Here is a 14,301-nt window from a genome sequence, read left to right on the forward strand (position 1 = left end):
GTTTTTATTTGCGTTATTTATGGTATTTCCGTACGTAATGGTTTACTATATTTCATTCATTGATAAATTCTCTGGGATACTGTTAAGTACTGTAATAATTAAAACCCATTCTTTGTCAGGGTCGCTGATCTATGTAAATATATTTTATTACGTAAAACTGCGACCATTTTCTGTAGGTATAATATTATGCTTTGATTTGGATTATGTGATTAAATTATGGATTGTAGCTATTTTTAGCGTGCTGTAATAGCCCAGTGGGTAGGACTTCGACTTCACTTTCGGGATGTCGAGTCCGAATCCCACACCTACACACCTCTAACTTGTCTTAGTTACTCGTATGTGTGTTTCAAGCAATTAAAATATCACTTGCTTCAACGGTGAAGGAAAACATCGTAAAGAAGGTTTCTTTGCCAGAGAGATCTCCATAATGTTCTTAAAAGTCCACCAATCCGCACTGGGCCAGCGTGGTAGACTACGGCCTTAACCCCCTTTTCGGAGTTAGTGGACACCCGTGGATAAATGATAAATATGAGCGTTATACTTTATTTGTTCTAATACCGTTTTCGATTTAATTAAGCTTATTTTATCCTAAGTATCTTTAAATTATATGAAAATTTATAAAACCAGTTATTTTTAACTTTCTGATCTATTATTTTCATTTTTCGCACACTGTGAATTGTTATGCTTAAATTCTGTGATATAAATATTGTTCTGCTTATAACATGAGATAAGGGAAATAGAAACACATGTAGGTATAGGTACCTACCTATTTAGTCATACCTTTTAGTATTAATAAATGTATTATTATTACAGCATGTTAATGTGTGTTTTATTTAAACTATTTTACATTTAACGTGAAGCGATTGAGTAGGTATTCTTAAATTACCAAAAAATATCTTACGTACTCCGGTTTTATCGATAGGTAGGGTATACCCTTTATCAAAACCCACCTTAATTCTATAACCATAGGCTGACCAACCAACCATTTATACATCCAGAGTGGACTTTGGATTGACGGTAATTCTAAAGTCCAATCTGTATATATATTATAAAGGAAGTCTGTACACGATCAATTTGGATCGCGATAGTATTACAGAGTAAAACTACTTTATCTCTTCGTGTATAGCGAAGAACTTGGAAGTTGGTTATAAAGATATGTGGATTAAAATATTAAATCAAAATTCTACAAAAGTAAAATAGTGTTGTATCCTCATTTTTTTGTGCTTGCGAAACATATTCTGCGGTTTAACTAGACAAGTCATTGCTCAGGGTTTCCAACGTACGGGTTTCACGTCCAAACTTAGGGGGTCTAAGAGAGTTCGGAAGTTTATTTTGAGGGCAGTCTTAGCGACGGACACAAATATCCTTATCTGAACTCAGCTTCAACAACACGGTTAAAATCCAACCAGGAACGATGTCTGCCACAGTACCACATACCAAGAATGCGGAGTTATCTTTGTGCCTAACACTTATTTTTAACCAGTTTAATAATATTCCCGGCTTGTGAATTTCTTCTCCTCTCGTTGATAACAAATACCCTGAGGGTTTCCACTTTTTTCGTTGCTGTACGAGTACTAATATTCAAGCCGTCAATTAAAATGTAAAGTTTAAGTTAACATCCATAAAATAAAAATGTTGAATAGTTTATACCATAGAAATCTATATTATAACACTAGACTGTTCATTACTCTCGCGTTAGGCAGTCGGGTAATAATAAGCATAAATAATTGTGCTTATTTTAGGAATTTCCAAGTAAATGTATGGATTTGAGGGATAATGGACTTTACTTTAGGGTAATTCCTTGCAAAGATTATCTTTGGAAGATGGCAACACCCTCACTGCCATAGTCACTGTCAAATACAAAAAACAAAGTCAAGTTAGAGAGCGTCGTGCACGGAGGGTTCTGCACTATTTTCTACCTATCTGCCTACACTATTTTAAACAATTTCTAATACAAGATAAGTTTAAAATTATGTATGATCAAAGAAATGGTATTTCTTTTTTTAGAATTTACAAACCCCTTCAAATAATCTAGTACCTACATAAATTGAAAAATATTTACCTTTTGGCTATTCATATAATATTTTATTTTTGACTATTCTTTAAGTAATATGTATTTAGACAAGGTATTCAACACGGGAATTGAAGTGCTAACGCTTTCCGTTACTTTTGGAACCCTAATAAACCGCGAAAGGTTAAAATGAAGGTTATGAAAAATAAACAAAATAATTGTTTATTTTTATTATTTCATGCCGATTTAAATCTGCAAATCATCGTGCAAAAATAAAATAGTTTAGGTGTGTCACAGTTCGCCCTCGCCTTTGTCGTAAGGTTGATACTATTATATTCACGATTACTCAGCAAAAAAGAAAGCTCAGAATAAACAACATTGTTTTCATATTCGTGACATTTACATATTAAACCAAATGTTTCGCCCGTTATCTTTCATTGCTATTATAAGTGTGTGCGGTATAAGTCCATTTCAAGAACACTCGTACGCAATGGCTAAATACTTACCGAAAACTATGAGGGCTGTAGGCCTTTACAAATATTTACCAATTTCTGATCCAAATAGTTTGCTAGATTTAGAAGTAGCATTGCCTATAGTGCAGAAAAGCGATGTGCTAGTGGAAGTGAAGGCAACTGCAGTGAATCCTATCGATACCAAGCAACGTGCACCGAAATCACAAATAGAAACTACGCCGCGAATCCTAGGATTTGACGGTGCCGGCGTCGTGGTCGCTAAAGGGAATGCATCGAAACTATTCAATTTAGGTGACGAGGTATTTTTCACTGGCGATTTTAGGAGGACTGGCTCAAATGCTCAGTATGTAGCTCTCGATGAAATCTTAGTGGGCCTAAAGCCAAAGAATCTTACATTCGAACAATCTGCAGCGATGCCATTAACTGGAGTTACTGCTTACGAAGCTCTTTACGACCGTTTATTGATTTCAAAAAAAGATGCAGGCAAATCATTGTTAATAATCAACAGTGCCGGTGGTGTTGGCTCGGTTGCTTCGCAATTGGCTAAAAATTTAGGTCTTAATGTAATAGGAACAGCTTCGAGAAACGAGACCATAGAGTTCTCTTTAGCTCATGGAGCAGATTTAGTTCTTAATCACACAAAAGATTTGATTCCACAACTTGAAGCTAAGGGTTACAATGGAGTTGATTACATATTAGTGAACTATGATCCTTATCCTTACTGGAACACTTTGATGCAAGTTATTAAACCACAGGGAAAGATTTGCTTGATTGTAGACAGCAGTGGTTTGGTAGATTTAAAACCTCTGAAGGATAAAAGTTTGACTTTAGTTTCGGAAATGATGCTCACAAGAATTAAATATGATACTGATGATAAGTACAGGCACCATGAGATACTGCAAGACATTTCCAAGATGTTAGACAACGGGCAACTGAAAACCACACTTAATAAAGTTTTATCTCCAATTAATGCTGCAAATTTAAAGGAGGCTCACAGACTGCTAGAAGAAAAGCACACAATCGGGAAAATCGTTGTTAGCAAGTTTGATGAATGAAAAAAAAACAAGTTTTATTATATTTATTCATGTTATTTTGTAATATGATTATTATTATACACATCCAAGATAATGTCTGCATAAGAATAATTTTAAATGCATTATAACAATGTTTAAGGATAATATGTATGTTATATAATAAAATTTTACTACTTTTTAAGTACATTTGGATTGAATTCTGTGCCCTGGAAAGGAGAACCTGGTGCATTCCATGCCTTTTTGAGAATTTCAATATTTCTTATTTCATCACTTGTAGGGAGGCCTTTTAGCTTCTGTTCTTGATTCCAATGTAATTCTTGTATCTAAAAAAACCAATTAAAGTTTTTCATGATCATGTATTTATATTAAAAGATGTGGAAAGGGACTTTGATTTATACACAAATAGACAAGCTGGCCACATTTAACTATGGCTGTATTGTATGATGTAAATGCCAGGACCCATGAAAACTATGGGATAAAACTTAATATACTAACACACTTATTTAGAAACTAAATGTGTAAATATATCAAACCATCCCAACAAACACTTATAAGTGAGCAGTAAAACAGGGAAGCTGTAATTTTATATACTTAGTATGTTTTATAAAAGATTGTTGCATAATATAATACAATACCTTAGCAATATGATCTTCAGGCAGTTCATTGAGTGGTCGTGAACAGTCAATTTTAGAAATATCTATTTCTTCTTCTGCATTCAACAACTTATTCCACCAGCGCTCTTGAACTTTTTCTGTGTGAATTAACATAATTGTTTATTATTACATTGTTATTTTTTACAAAACTTTGGAAAAAAATCAGATAATGATCTAAGGGATAGGAGCAGGCTTTGGTTTAATAAAGCATTTCTTAGTTATTTGACTAATTTATATTTTTCTATAATTATGTTGTTATTATAACAACCCACACCTAAATGTATCAGCAATCTGCCCTCGCTGATGCTCCAAAAACTGTCCATTGTCTTTATTTTATGTGGCAGTTCATCTTTTAGGATTATGTCACCATTGCAACAAACTATGCTTAAGTCTCCCGGATTAATTGTTACTTTCAACTCTTTAGAAGATTTTATCTCCAGTGGCAGTTTCATAGTTACATCTGAAAAGACAAAAAGGTTTTGTAATTAAATAGTTGATTTTAAAAATGTATTGTTCTTATTAAAGTTTTTGTTTTGAGGGATAGATTGTTATAACATTTGATGAAGTAGTGTCATAATTAACAACACAATATTCTTTGTGAAACAAAATTTATTCACTTACAGCAATTTACAGACAATTTCTTTAATTGATTATTTATAGATATGATGAATCTGTGGTTTTAACTGCCTTTTCATTTTATGCATATTTGTGAACATATTGTACATACACTTATGTAAATACTTAAATGCACAAAAAAATATATATAGTAGCAAAACTTATGGCAAATAGCTTTACATATAAAAAGGTTTCTTCATACTTTAATCTAAAATGACTTGTAAAAACTAACCCAAATCCATGATAGTCTGTGCCCAAGAGTACTTTTCCCTTACTGCTCCATTATAAGACTCACTATTTTTTTGAGTAGGGATAACTGGAGGCTCGTATTTTTCAGGCAATAATGCATTCTCATCTTTGGTGTCCTTAGTGTTTTCAGCAGCTTCTGTTTCTAGTTTATTCTTAATATCACTGTTCTCAGCTCTATCTACATCTTGTATGGTTGTGCTCTCTAATGTGTCATTAATATCGTCCATGTCTTCATCAGCTATGACTTCCACTTCTTGAGCTACAGTGGAACACATTATCTCATTCATGTCTGTGGGGGTATCATTTTTAGCCTGCCAGTTTTTTGGGTCACATCTACGTAATACTTTGAGCACAAGCTCCTCTGCTACCCCTGGCGGGAAACCCATGTTTTTATACTCACTATCAGCGGGAACATAGTAGAAATCGGTACTGGAACAAAATAATTCAAGTTTCGTATAACTTTTCATGTTGGATAAGATCCTTATTTAGTTATTTTTAAATATAAAAGCTTTTAGTAATACCATCTCGCAAGAAAATTAAATATAGTAGACAAAAAACCTAATATTGATTTTTCGTCAACCAAAATAGAAGTAAGAACGTCATCGTATTTAGTGTATTCGGCTGAACTAGCCATTTTGAAGAGTATTGCTTGAATTCACTCTTGCCATTAACTAGAAAATTCAACACCATACGTTTTATTACAAAACGCAATTCACTAGGCAAAAAAAATTCTCGGTAAAATTTGTTTTGTTTTGATACTTGACAATTGACATCTCGCCGCTCAGACTTATTTTAATGACATTTGACGTTTCGGCTCGTTGACATTGACAGTAAGTCTACCAAGTAGTACGAGAGCCCACAAACTAAACTTTTGCCTCATATTATTATACATGTCAATTATAGTATCGGTACAAGAGGGTGTCCTTTAATTCTATAAGGGTGCAATATAATGACGCTTCCTTATGAAGCTTCCCTGATACTGCAGTGCATCGGGTATGTTTGCCGAAGCGGGGTTGTCCGATGCTGTTCAGGTCATCAGGGCGCGTATCCATCCAGGCCTCCTTCAGGTAGTGGGACCAAACATACGGGGTCCATGAGTAGCTCATTGGATCTCATTACATAGAGTTTCAAATAAAAAGGAATTTGGTACATATTCAGGTTATAAACAGAATATTATTTATTATTTATTCTTAATTTTTAACTATTAATGTTTTATATTTAATTATTTACTTTTGTACTTTTTGGATTTTTACCATGATAAATTAAAAATATTATTTTAATATTACGGCAAAAACCAGTTTTAAATCAAAAGATTTTTTATCCCTCAACCAATTAATATATAATTATTATACTGATATGAATTAAAATAAGGCGTAGCGCCACTTCTGTAAGATTCGACGGAGTTTTTGTAAAACAGAAACCGGACAGTGATTTAAAAAAATCTAAACTATATATTTAAAGACTGGTCGTAACGTGAAGAGATTGCCCAATAGGTAATAAGTTCAAAATATCTGAAATTTATAAACAATAAAGAGGTGTTAATATGGGAGGGATTAATATTATTCTGAAATAATAATTATTTAAAATTTCAAATCAATATGAACTGAAAAATACTCCCATTTTTAATCTGTGGTTCACGATCCTAACGAAGCACGGTTATTGGCATGTGACGTCATTTGTGTGTAAACAAAATCAAAGCAAACGCAACTGACAGCGTTCTTTCAACGATTACTTTCATATATCTTAAGAAAACTGTAGAAACGGACCATGGGAAAAAAGGAAACATAAAAAACAATAAAATTGATTCATTCAATTATATTTAGTTTTATCATATTTGGATTTTGTTATGGCACTAAATAAATACTAAGTTATGGAGTCTACGAATTAAGGGCTCTTATACTATGTTGGTCTGTTTAAAAATGTTTCTCTATGATTGTCTATAGTATACAAATTTTCGTTCAAAAACAAAGAAATTAGGAAGCTATAATATGCCGAATTCATATACATTGGTTATACATTGGTTTACTAGATTTATAACTACTGAGATTATAGGTAATATTTTTAGTATTACGAAGGTTTCTTTCAAAGTTTGGATTATTACTAAAATAAATCTACGAAGAGCAATAATTTGCACTGTACCACCTAATTATAGAAGTTTTTAAGTCTGGTATCACGAAACCGGTTATTGTAATTTAAATTCCTGCCACTTGAGGGAGTCGGTTCGCTTTCGAAAGTTTCACATCCGCAAGAGAGCGGCAAGGCAAGACGGAGCGAAGTAGGCGAAGAACTAAGAAGTCTCGCGCGCGAACTCGGTACGCTGTAGGCGATGACCGCATTCATATGAGTTTTTATTATATTGTGAGAGTGCTGTCGTGTTTCCCGTCCCGTTAAGTGTTTACGAAAATGCTGTATAGGTGAACTTCCCGAATAAACATAGTGTTGTGTTTGTGTCGATATACCTTATTCCTTCTATTTTTTTACTGTCTCTTGAAGGTTTTAAAAATGCCTTGCTCAGCCGTAACTTTGTCTATAGCGACCATTACAGCGATCGTGGCTGCTGCTTTAATGGCAATAGCATTCTCTACTGATAACTGGCTGTATGTCGAAGTTAAACGCAACAGTATACAGGTAAATAACGAACAGAATATTATATCTCCTAATTTTAAAACGTGTTTGTTTCTTTGCTAGACCTATAATCTTTTAGATGACCGTTATAATATTTTTATGTTAAATATTTTTAGTTACTCGCTTCATTAAAAGTTTTTTTTTGTAATATAGACCTTGAGGATAAGAAAGAAAGTTGAAGAGATATAAGTTATGAACAGCGTGAAAAAAATTATGCTTAATCAATTACTAGTATGGAAGTTTGAAACATATCAAAAAACTTTAATGCATTTTGAATGTTGTATGTATAAACCCTTTATAAATATGCGCCGCGCAAGCAATATGAGGAAAAATCACAATCTGGTCATCAATTGTTTTAAAAACTTGGTCAACAAACCACGACGACCTCAAATTATGAACGAAGAATGAAGATGAATATCAAATCATACTTCGTAGTTCGGTATTTTGTAAATTTTACGAATGTTGGATTTATAATGTTTTTGACTCGATTTAAAATGAAAATGTATGTATACCTACTCCATTTCTTTGTTACCTTGGCAGCGAAACTGCTGTCTGAACCAGTATTGATGAATTATTGTATAGAAAAAGCTTGATTTCTGGAGACGGATGTGCTACTTAATTAAATATTGTGCTTTATTAGTTAAGAAAATAGATATTTGACAAATACACATATTCCTTACTAGCATTGTAAACTTTGAATATTGATTTAAAATTACAAATTATTTATTAACACGTTTTTATTTCAAGTCCTTGCGAGCACCGTTACAGTAGACACGTTACGCATAAATATGCACGTATTTAATAGCACGAACATGTGTGGATAACTGTACTATTCCGTGAGCGATTCCCTGCGCATCCATTCGTGCGGTTAAAAAAACATTGAATGTATAGAAGTTGAAAAAACATTATCGAGAACTGTCTGGAATGAAACGGGGTTTTTATGAAATAAGTACTATATACCAGAAGTAAATTCAAATAGTTGGCTTATTAAAACAATGAGTTAGTTCTTAGTGCTGACTAGTTCGGAAAAATGATTAGCAGTAACACATTTCATCAACAAGCAAAATTCTCTGAAATAATAATGATCTCATAATATTTACCACTAACAAATAACCTATATACTTTAAAGTAATCGAGACATGTGCTTTCAAAACAAAAGTGATATTTGATTACTTAAAACGTACCTATAAAGTCAAAGTCAAAGTCAAAAATATCTTTATTCAAGTACTTACACACATACAAGGCCCACAGGTGGCACTTTTGATACGTACATAAGAATTACACGGTAGTGCGATAACCACATTCGTAAACTTAAAACTAAAGCTACGAGGGTTCCAAACGCGTCCCGGTCTAAGAAGAAGCCCACAACAAACTTAGCCGGGTGTTTTTTTTTTTTTTGTTATCGCCATCTCACAATGACATTTTAAATTATTAGAAGAGCAACCTGGTTAGAGCAATAATTTACACCCAAGCTTTTTTATCGCTTACGTAGTCCTTTATACTATAATAGGACTTTTCTATAAGCTTACGTTTAATACAAACTTTGAACTTTTTAAGAGACATCTCCTATATCATCTCAGATATATATCGGATCAAACTAATACCACTTTTTACAACGTACATGAGTAATCATTTCGGAATATGCAACAAAACAAAAACCACCAAGTAAACTAAATGAATAGCTGTTCATCAAGAATCGCAAACACTTTCTGTACGTGGAGACACATACCTACACACCTGCAGAGTCAGTTCCGGAATTGTCTACAACTGTTTGTGGGAGTTGTGAAACATGTGATTATCACATGACGATTATCATAATAATTGCGGTGAGGGTCCAGCGTAAGTTCCGGTGTCGAAACTTTTTGCCCTGTCCTGAAGTTTGCTCAACAATTTGATGAATTAATGTTACTCTCGCTCGAATAGCGTATTTTAAGCCAATAACAGAATTGTGTCAGCCAATCATAATGTAATCGTTTTGTCGCTAATATTCTACGGCAATCGACTCCCCTTTATAAACAGACTATCTTTATATGTATATATTTCTTGTGTGCGTGTATATGTCACTGGATTCCTTATTGACGGCTGGGCCGATTTGAATGAATTTTTTGGTATACGTTTGCTGAGGTCCGCTAGTATATTATAAAACCAATTGACTTATCCAAATAACCATTTGGATTTGGAAGTCTTATTTTTTTTTGCAGTTACATATTTCAATATGAGAAACGAAACTTTTAAATGGTTAAATACCGGGAAAATGAATATCTTAACAAATCTCTTAAATATTTTTTCTGAAGCTACCTGCCTTTAAAAATGTACCTGCGGTCGTTATTGTTTCGCAGAATTTGTTCCCAGAATTGACTAGACGGACTGTCTCAAATAATCTGAAATGTTTCTTTATTACACCATGAGAGTTTCAAGTCTTAATATGTCTAAAGTAACCAATTACGCCATTTTCATACCAATAACTTGATTTACTCGGGGCGACGCAAAAATTACTTGAAAGAAATAGGAACGAATTAAAGATCTTTTTACTTAACGGTACGTAGAAAAAGTTTGTTCCTTTTAAATATTTTTTATTAGTTCGTGAGATTGGAAAAGTCTATTAATGATTTTATGATTTAGCGTCATTTTCGATATGGAATAAAGTCGAGCGGAAGTCTTTGAAACGTATTTTTTTAAAATCTATATATAAATAAATTAATAAATGAGGATTATTGTCCGAGGTGGGGCCTAATTTAGTTTTTTCAATAGTTTCAGTTTGCAACGCCCTTCGTACATGGCTATTATAAGTAAAAACATTTTGACATTAACATGAATAACCATAAAACTTTCGTCATTTCATAGATTGTTATATATTTGTAGTGGTCACGTGGAAAAAGAAATATTACTATTTATAAAACTTGTAAGTTAATATTATACTGGAGTACTCTAAACAACACAAAAATAAGTTTTCTTTATTCATATAAGATGAAGAAGAAGAAGAAGAAAGCCAGGTTAACAAAATAAACGATGATATAAAACATATGCACAAAGGCGGCCTTATGTCTTTAAGCGATCTCCTCCAGACAACCTTTGGTTTAAGAAACATATTACATATAATGGGATGCAATTATCCAAATTTGAATTTTATATACCTACATTACTTATACAATACATACTAATACTACATACATATAGTTAAAACATATATATATATAAATATATATGAAAGGCTATCATGGCGTTAAAAATGCTTTATACCCACGTAATTTTTTTGCGTTATTACAATGCAATTGTCACTACCCTACACTCCGTAAATTAAAATTAAACCGATGAGCGATGTCTGTGTAATTTAAATTATCTAAACGTTCTTTACAAAAACTTGATCGTTTCATAAAAAAGGTGGGTCCATATGGCGAAGCCTCAATAACTTCTCGTATCATCTCGCATTATTTCCTTTGCATCAAACACACGTCTAAGGGCTTGAACACAAAACTGCGATACGACGCGATGCGAATTCGCAACGCAGAAAGTTGCGACACGAATTGCTGCGATGCGATTTCGTGCGGCAAGGCGTCTCCCAGGGTGAACATTCCTTCGACGACCGTCAACCGTACTAAACGTATTTTAAATTGAATACTAGGTCGTGACATGGATCGTAAAAAGAAGTGTGCACTTTTGTTATTGCTAAGGAGATACAGGAAAAAGAAACAAAGAAGATTTTGGGTTCATCCATTTATTACTGTTATGAATCCCGATGGGAACTATTTCCATCTAAAATATGAAGCTTTGAAAACCGACGAAAAAAAATTTTTTGAGTATTTTAGAATGAGCATATCTTCATTCGAACAGCTTTTAAGTTTATTATCACCATATCTTCAGAAACGATCGTACAAGGGGAGAATTCCTGTTATGCCTCTGGAAATGATTGGCCTCACTATCCGGTAAGTAAAGTAAAACATTAATTGTTTACATAAGTTTTTATTGAGAAAAGAGTTTTCCAAATATTACAATCGATTAAATTTACGTAAAATCAAAGTCTTCTTCAGTTGAAAGTGTGCTTAATATGCTTGAGGTAGAAAAATCATTACTAGGTGAATCAATTTGATCTGGTATGTAACTCGCAGATGACTGTGGACGTACAAGTGGCGTTTGTTGAGATGTAGCGAAATGTTGAGTTTGATAGCCACCCTGGTAGTTGCTATTCGGATAGTAGTAGCCGTGAGGTTGATGCAATTCTGTTAAAATTTGAAGAACTCTGCTCTGAAAGATTAGTGTTTTATTGTCATCTAACCTTTCAAGAGATGGTAGAATACCTTTAAAAAAAGATATGTGTCTATTCTCCGTTTCCTTTAAAATCTTTACAATATCATCTTCAAAATTATTATTAACCATCTTTCTTTTTGGTGGTTGCTTTTGGTAACGTGTTTTAGATGAACCTTCTTGATTATCTGGCTCATTTTCTAAATCTTTTATACTGGTAGTGGTCTCATTTTGTAAATTTTTCTTAAGAAATTGTAATTGTTTGTACAGATGGTATTCTTTTATATTTTTTGATCCAGACCCTGACCTACTTGCATCTTTGAGTTTCTTTTCATATTTATTAAAGGTATCCTTAATCCCCCTCCATCTTTGTATTACTGAATTACCTGCAAAAAAAATAGACAATATTTAATTTATGTATGTTTATATCGTTTTAGGTTAGTGTTCTTTACTTTTCAAGTTTATTATATAAATTAATCCTTTTTTTTTCTATTTATGTTACAGATTCCTAGCGACCGGAAATGAAATCAGAAATATACATTTAGATTATTATCGAGGAATAAGTACAGTTGCTAAAATAATACGATTAGTTTGTAGTGCAATATGGAAATTTTGTTTAAATGAAAACATACCAAAAATAACGCAACAGCTGTTTGAAGAAATTGCTGCGAACTTTGACAAGAAAGCCAACTTCCCTAACTGTATTGGAGCCGTTGATGGGAAACATATTCGTATTCGTAGTCCCTCAAACAGTGGATCACTTTTTTTTAATTACAAGGGCTACAATTCAATAGTTTTGTTAGCTATTGTTGACTCGAAATACAGATTCATCTATGTGGACATAGGAGCGTATGGAAAGGAAAGCGACTCCACTATTTTCCACAACACGAAATTGTACGACTTACTGATGAGAGGTGATTTGCCTACACCAACATCGAGGCCGTTACCGGGTTTTCAAGAACCGGTTCCATTTGTTTTTGTCGGAGACGAAGCTTTTTCTATTTCGAATAATGTCATGCGCCCTTATTCTGGCAAGCATTTGTCCGTTAAACAAAGAGTATTCAACTACCGTTTGAGTAGGGCAAGAAGATATGTCGAGTGTACTTTCGGCATACTGGCCAATAAGTGGCGAATATTTCACCGGCCCATTAACGTCTCATATAATTTTGCAATAGACATTGTCAAGGCTTGTTGCATACTACATAACTTTGTAATTAACCGTGATGGATTAGACACCCCTGTTGAAATGATCATAGATTCTGAACTACAACCACTTCAACAACAACTTACCACTTCGAATGTAGGTAGTCAGGTAGTAAGTGCAAATATAATAAGAAACGAATATTCGGATTACTTTACTAGTGAAGTTGGAGCATTAAGCTGGCAACTACAAAAAATTTAAGAATATACAATGCGGCTTACATTGCTGCTCGCTTTCTTGATATTAAGTCAATACAACAGGTACAAAAGGATCACATCGCAAAACTAAAAATCGGCCCAGTGCGAGTCGAACTCGCGCACGAAGGGTTCCGTACTATTATCTATAATAGAAAACACGTTTATTGTATGGGGACCCCCCTTAATATATATATTTTTTTAATTTTTAGTATTTGTTGTTATAGCGGCAACGGAAATACATCATTTGTGAAAATTTCAGCTTTCTAGCTATCACGGTTTTTGTCTACTTACCAAGTTTAGTTTTTTCATTGTTTTCTTTTTCCTCGAAATTTGGAAATAAACTTTTACATACGTCCTTCCAAGCATCTTGTTTGATGAATTTGTTTTTATAATCTTCATTACTAGTGTCCCAAAGAACAGGGCGCTCCTCAATCAGTGATATTAAAAAATCAACGTCGTACTCTGTCATTTTTTTACATTAAAGTACACGTCTTGCCCACGCGCAGTCTCAGAGCGAACTAAACATAATATGGTCAACAAGTGTGACGTAACATCGCAGAAATACGCGATGCGAATCAGTTCGTATGTTCTTGCGGTGGGTCGTGCGAGGTCGCAGGTTTTTGCGATGCGACGTCGCACCGCAGTTTTGTGTACAAGCCCTAACACATCCGGTCTAAGCTGCAACCGATGGATTTCTAATTATAATGGATTTAAATTTCAAATAATTTTCCACTTTCCGCTTTAGAAAGTGCCTGCAAGTTTGACGATATATATACCATTTGATAATGTCGATGTGATTTTATCTTCTATTTAATTTTATTCAAATGTTCACGTTTAACTTTAACATCTTTGAAGTAGATTACGCAATGTCGATGATTGCATCAATGTTGCGTTTGAGTTTTGTTAGTAAAATTAGTGTTATTATCACAATAAGCATTTCTTTCGGCTCACAGTTATCGTTTTTATTATGTGGAATTAGATTAATACTAAACAAAAAAAAT

General features: G+C 33.4%; 4 protein-coding genes across 5 annotated transcripts in view; 2 read left to right on the forward strand and 2 right to left on the reverse strand.

Moving 5' to 3' along the window:
• The first annotated feature begins 2,112 nt into the window (after positions 1-2,112).
• Positions 2,113-3,563, forward strand: LOC120629409 (zinc-type alcohol dehydrogenase-like protein SERP1785). The gene has a single exon (XM_039898349.1). It carries the CDS (start codon positions 2,427-2,429, stop codon positions 3,537-3,539), a length of 1,113 nt encoding a protein of 370 aa, XP_039754283.1. The 5' UTR covers positions 2,113-2,426; the 3' UTR covers positions 3,540-3,563.
• On the reverse strand, positions 3,549-5,807 carry LOC120629410 (nudC domain-containing protein 3). Its single transcript, XM_039898350.1, has 5 exons — positions 5,557-5,807; positions 5,019-5,464; positions 4,446-4,631; positions 4,154-4,269; positions 3,549-3,841 (listed from the first exon to the last, which is right to left on the reverse strand). The coding sequence occupies exons 1-5, from the start codon at positions 5,667-5,669 to the stop codon at positions 3,689-3,691; spliced, it is 1,014 nt and encodes a 337-aa protein (XP_039754284.1). The 5' UTR covers positions 5,670-5,807; the 3' UTR covers positions 3,549-3,688.
• Positions 5,808-7,248: 1,441 nt separating this feature from the next.
• The window catches only part of LOC120629104, a 79,610-nt gene continuing 72,557 nt past the window's right edge, over positions 7,249-14,301 (forward strand). Inside the window, exon 1 of one of the 2 annotated variants that reach the window (XM_039897867.1) lies at positions 7,249-7,663. In XM_039897867.1, coding sequence (XP_039753801.1) covers positions 7,538-7,663 — 126 coding nt within the window. In that variant the 5' untranslated portion in view covers positions 7,249-7,537. The remainder of the gene's footprint in view (positions 7,664-14,301) is intronic. The other variant, XM_039897866.1, reaches the window with a different exon arrangement.
• LOC120629105 lies at positions 11,127-13,956 on the reverse strand. The gene is made up of 2 exons (XM_039897869.1): positions 13,592-13,956; positions 11,127-12,288 (listed from the first exon to the last, which is right to left on the reverse strand). Exons 1-2 carry the CDS (start codon positions 13,767-13,769, stop codon positions 11,663-11,665), a joined length of 804 nt encoding a protein of 267 aa, XP_039753803.1. The 5' UTR covers positions 13,770-13,956; the 3' UTR covers positions 11,127-11,662.

The sequence above is a fragment of the Pararge aegeria genome, chromosome 14 (genome assembly GCF_905163445.1).
Source record: "Pararge aegeria chromosome 14, ilParAegt1.1, whole genome shotgun sequence".
NCBI lineage: Eukaryota > Metazoa > Arthropoda > Insecta > Lepidoptera > Nymphalidae > Pararge > Pararge aegeria.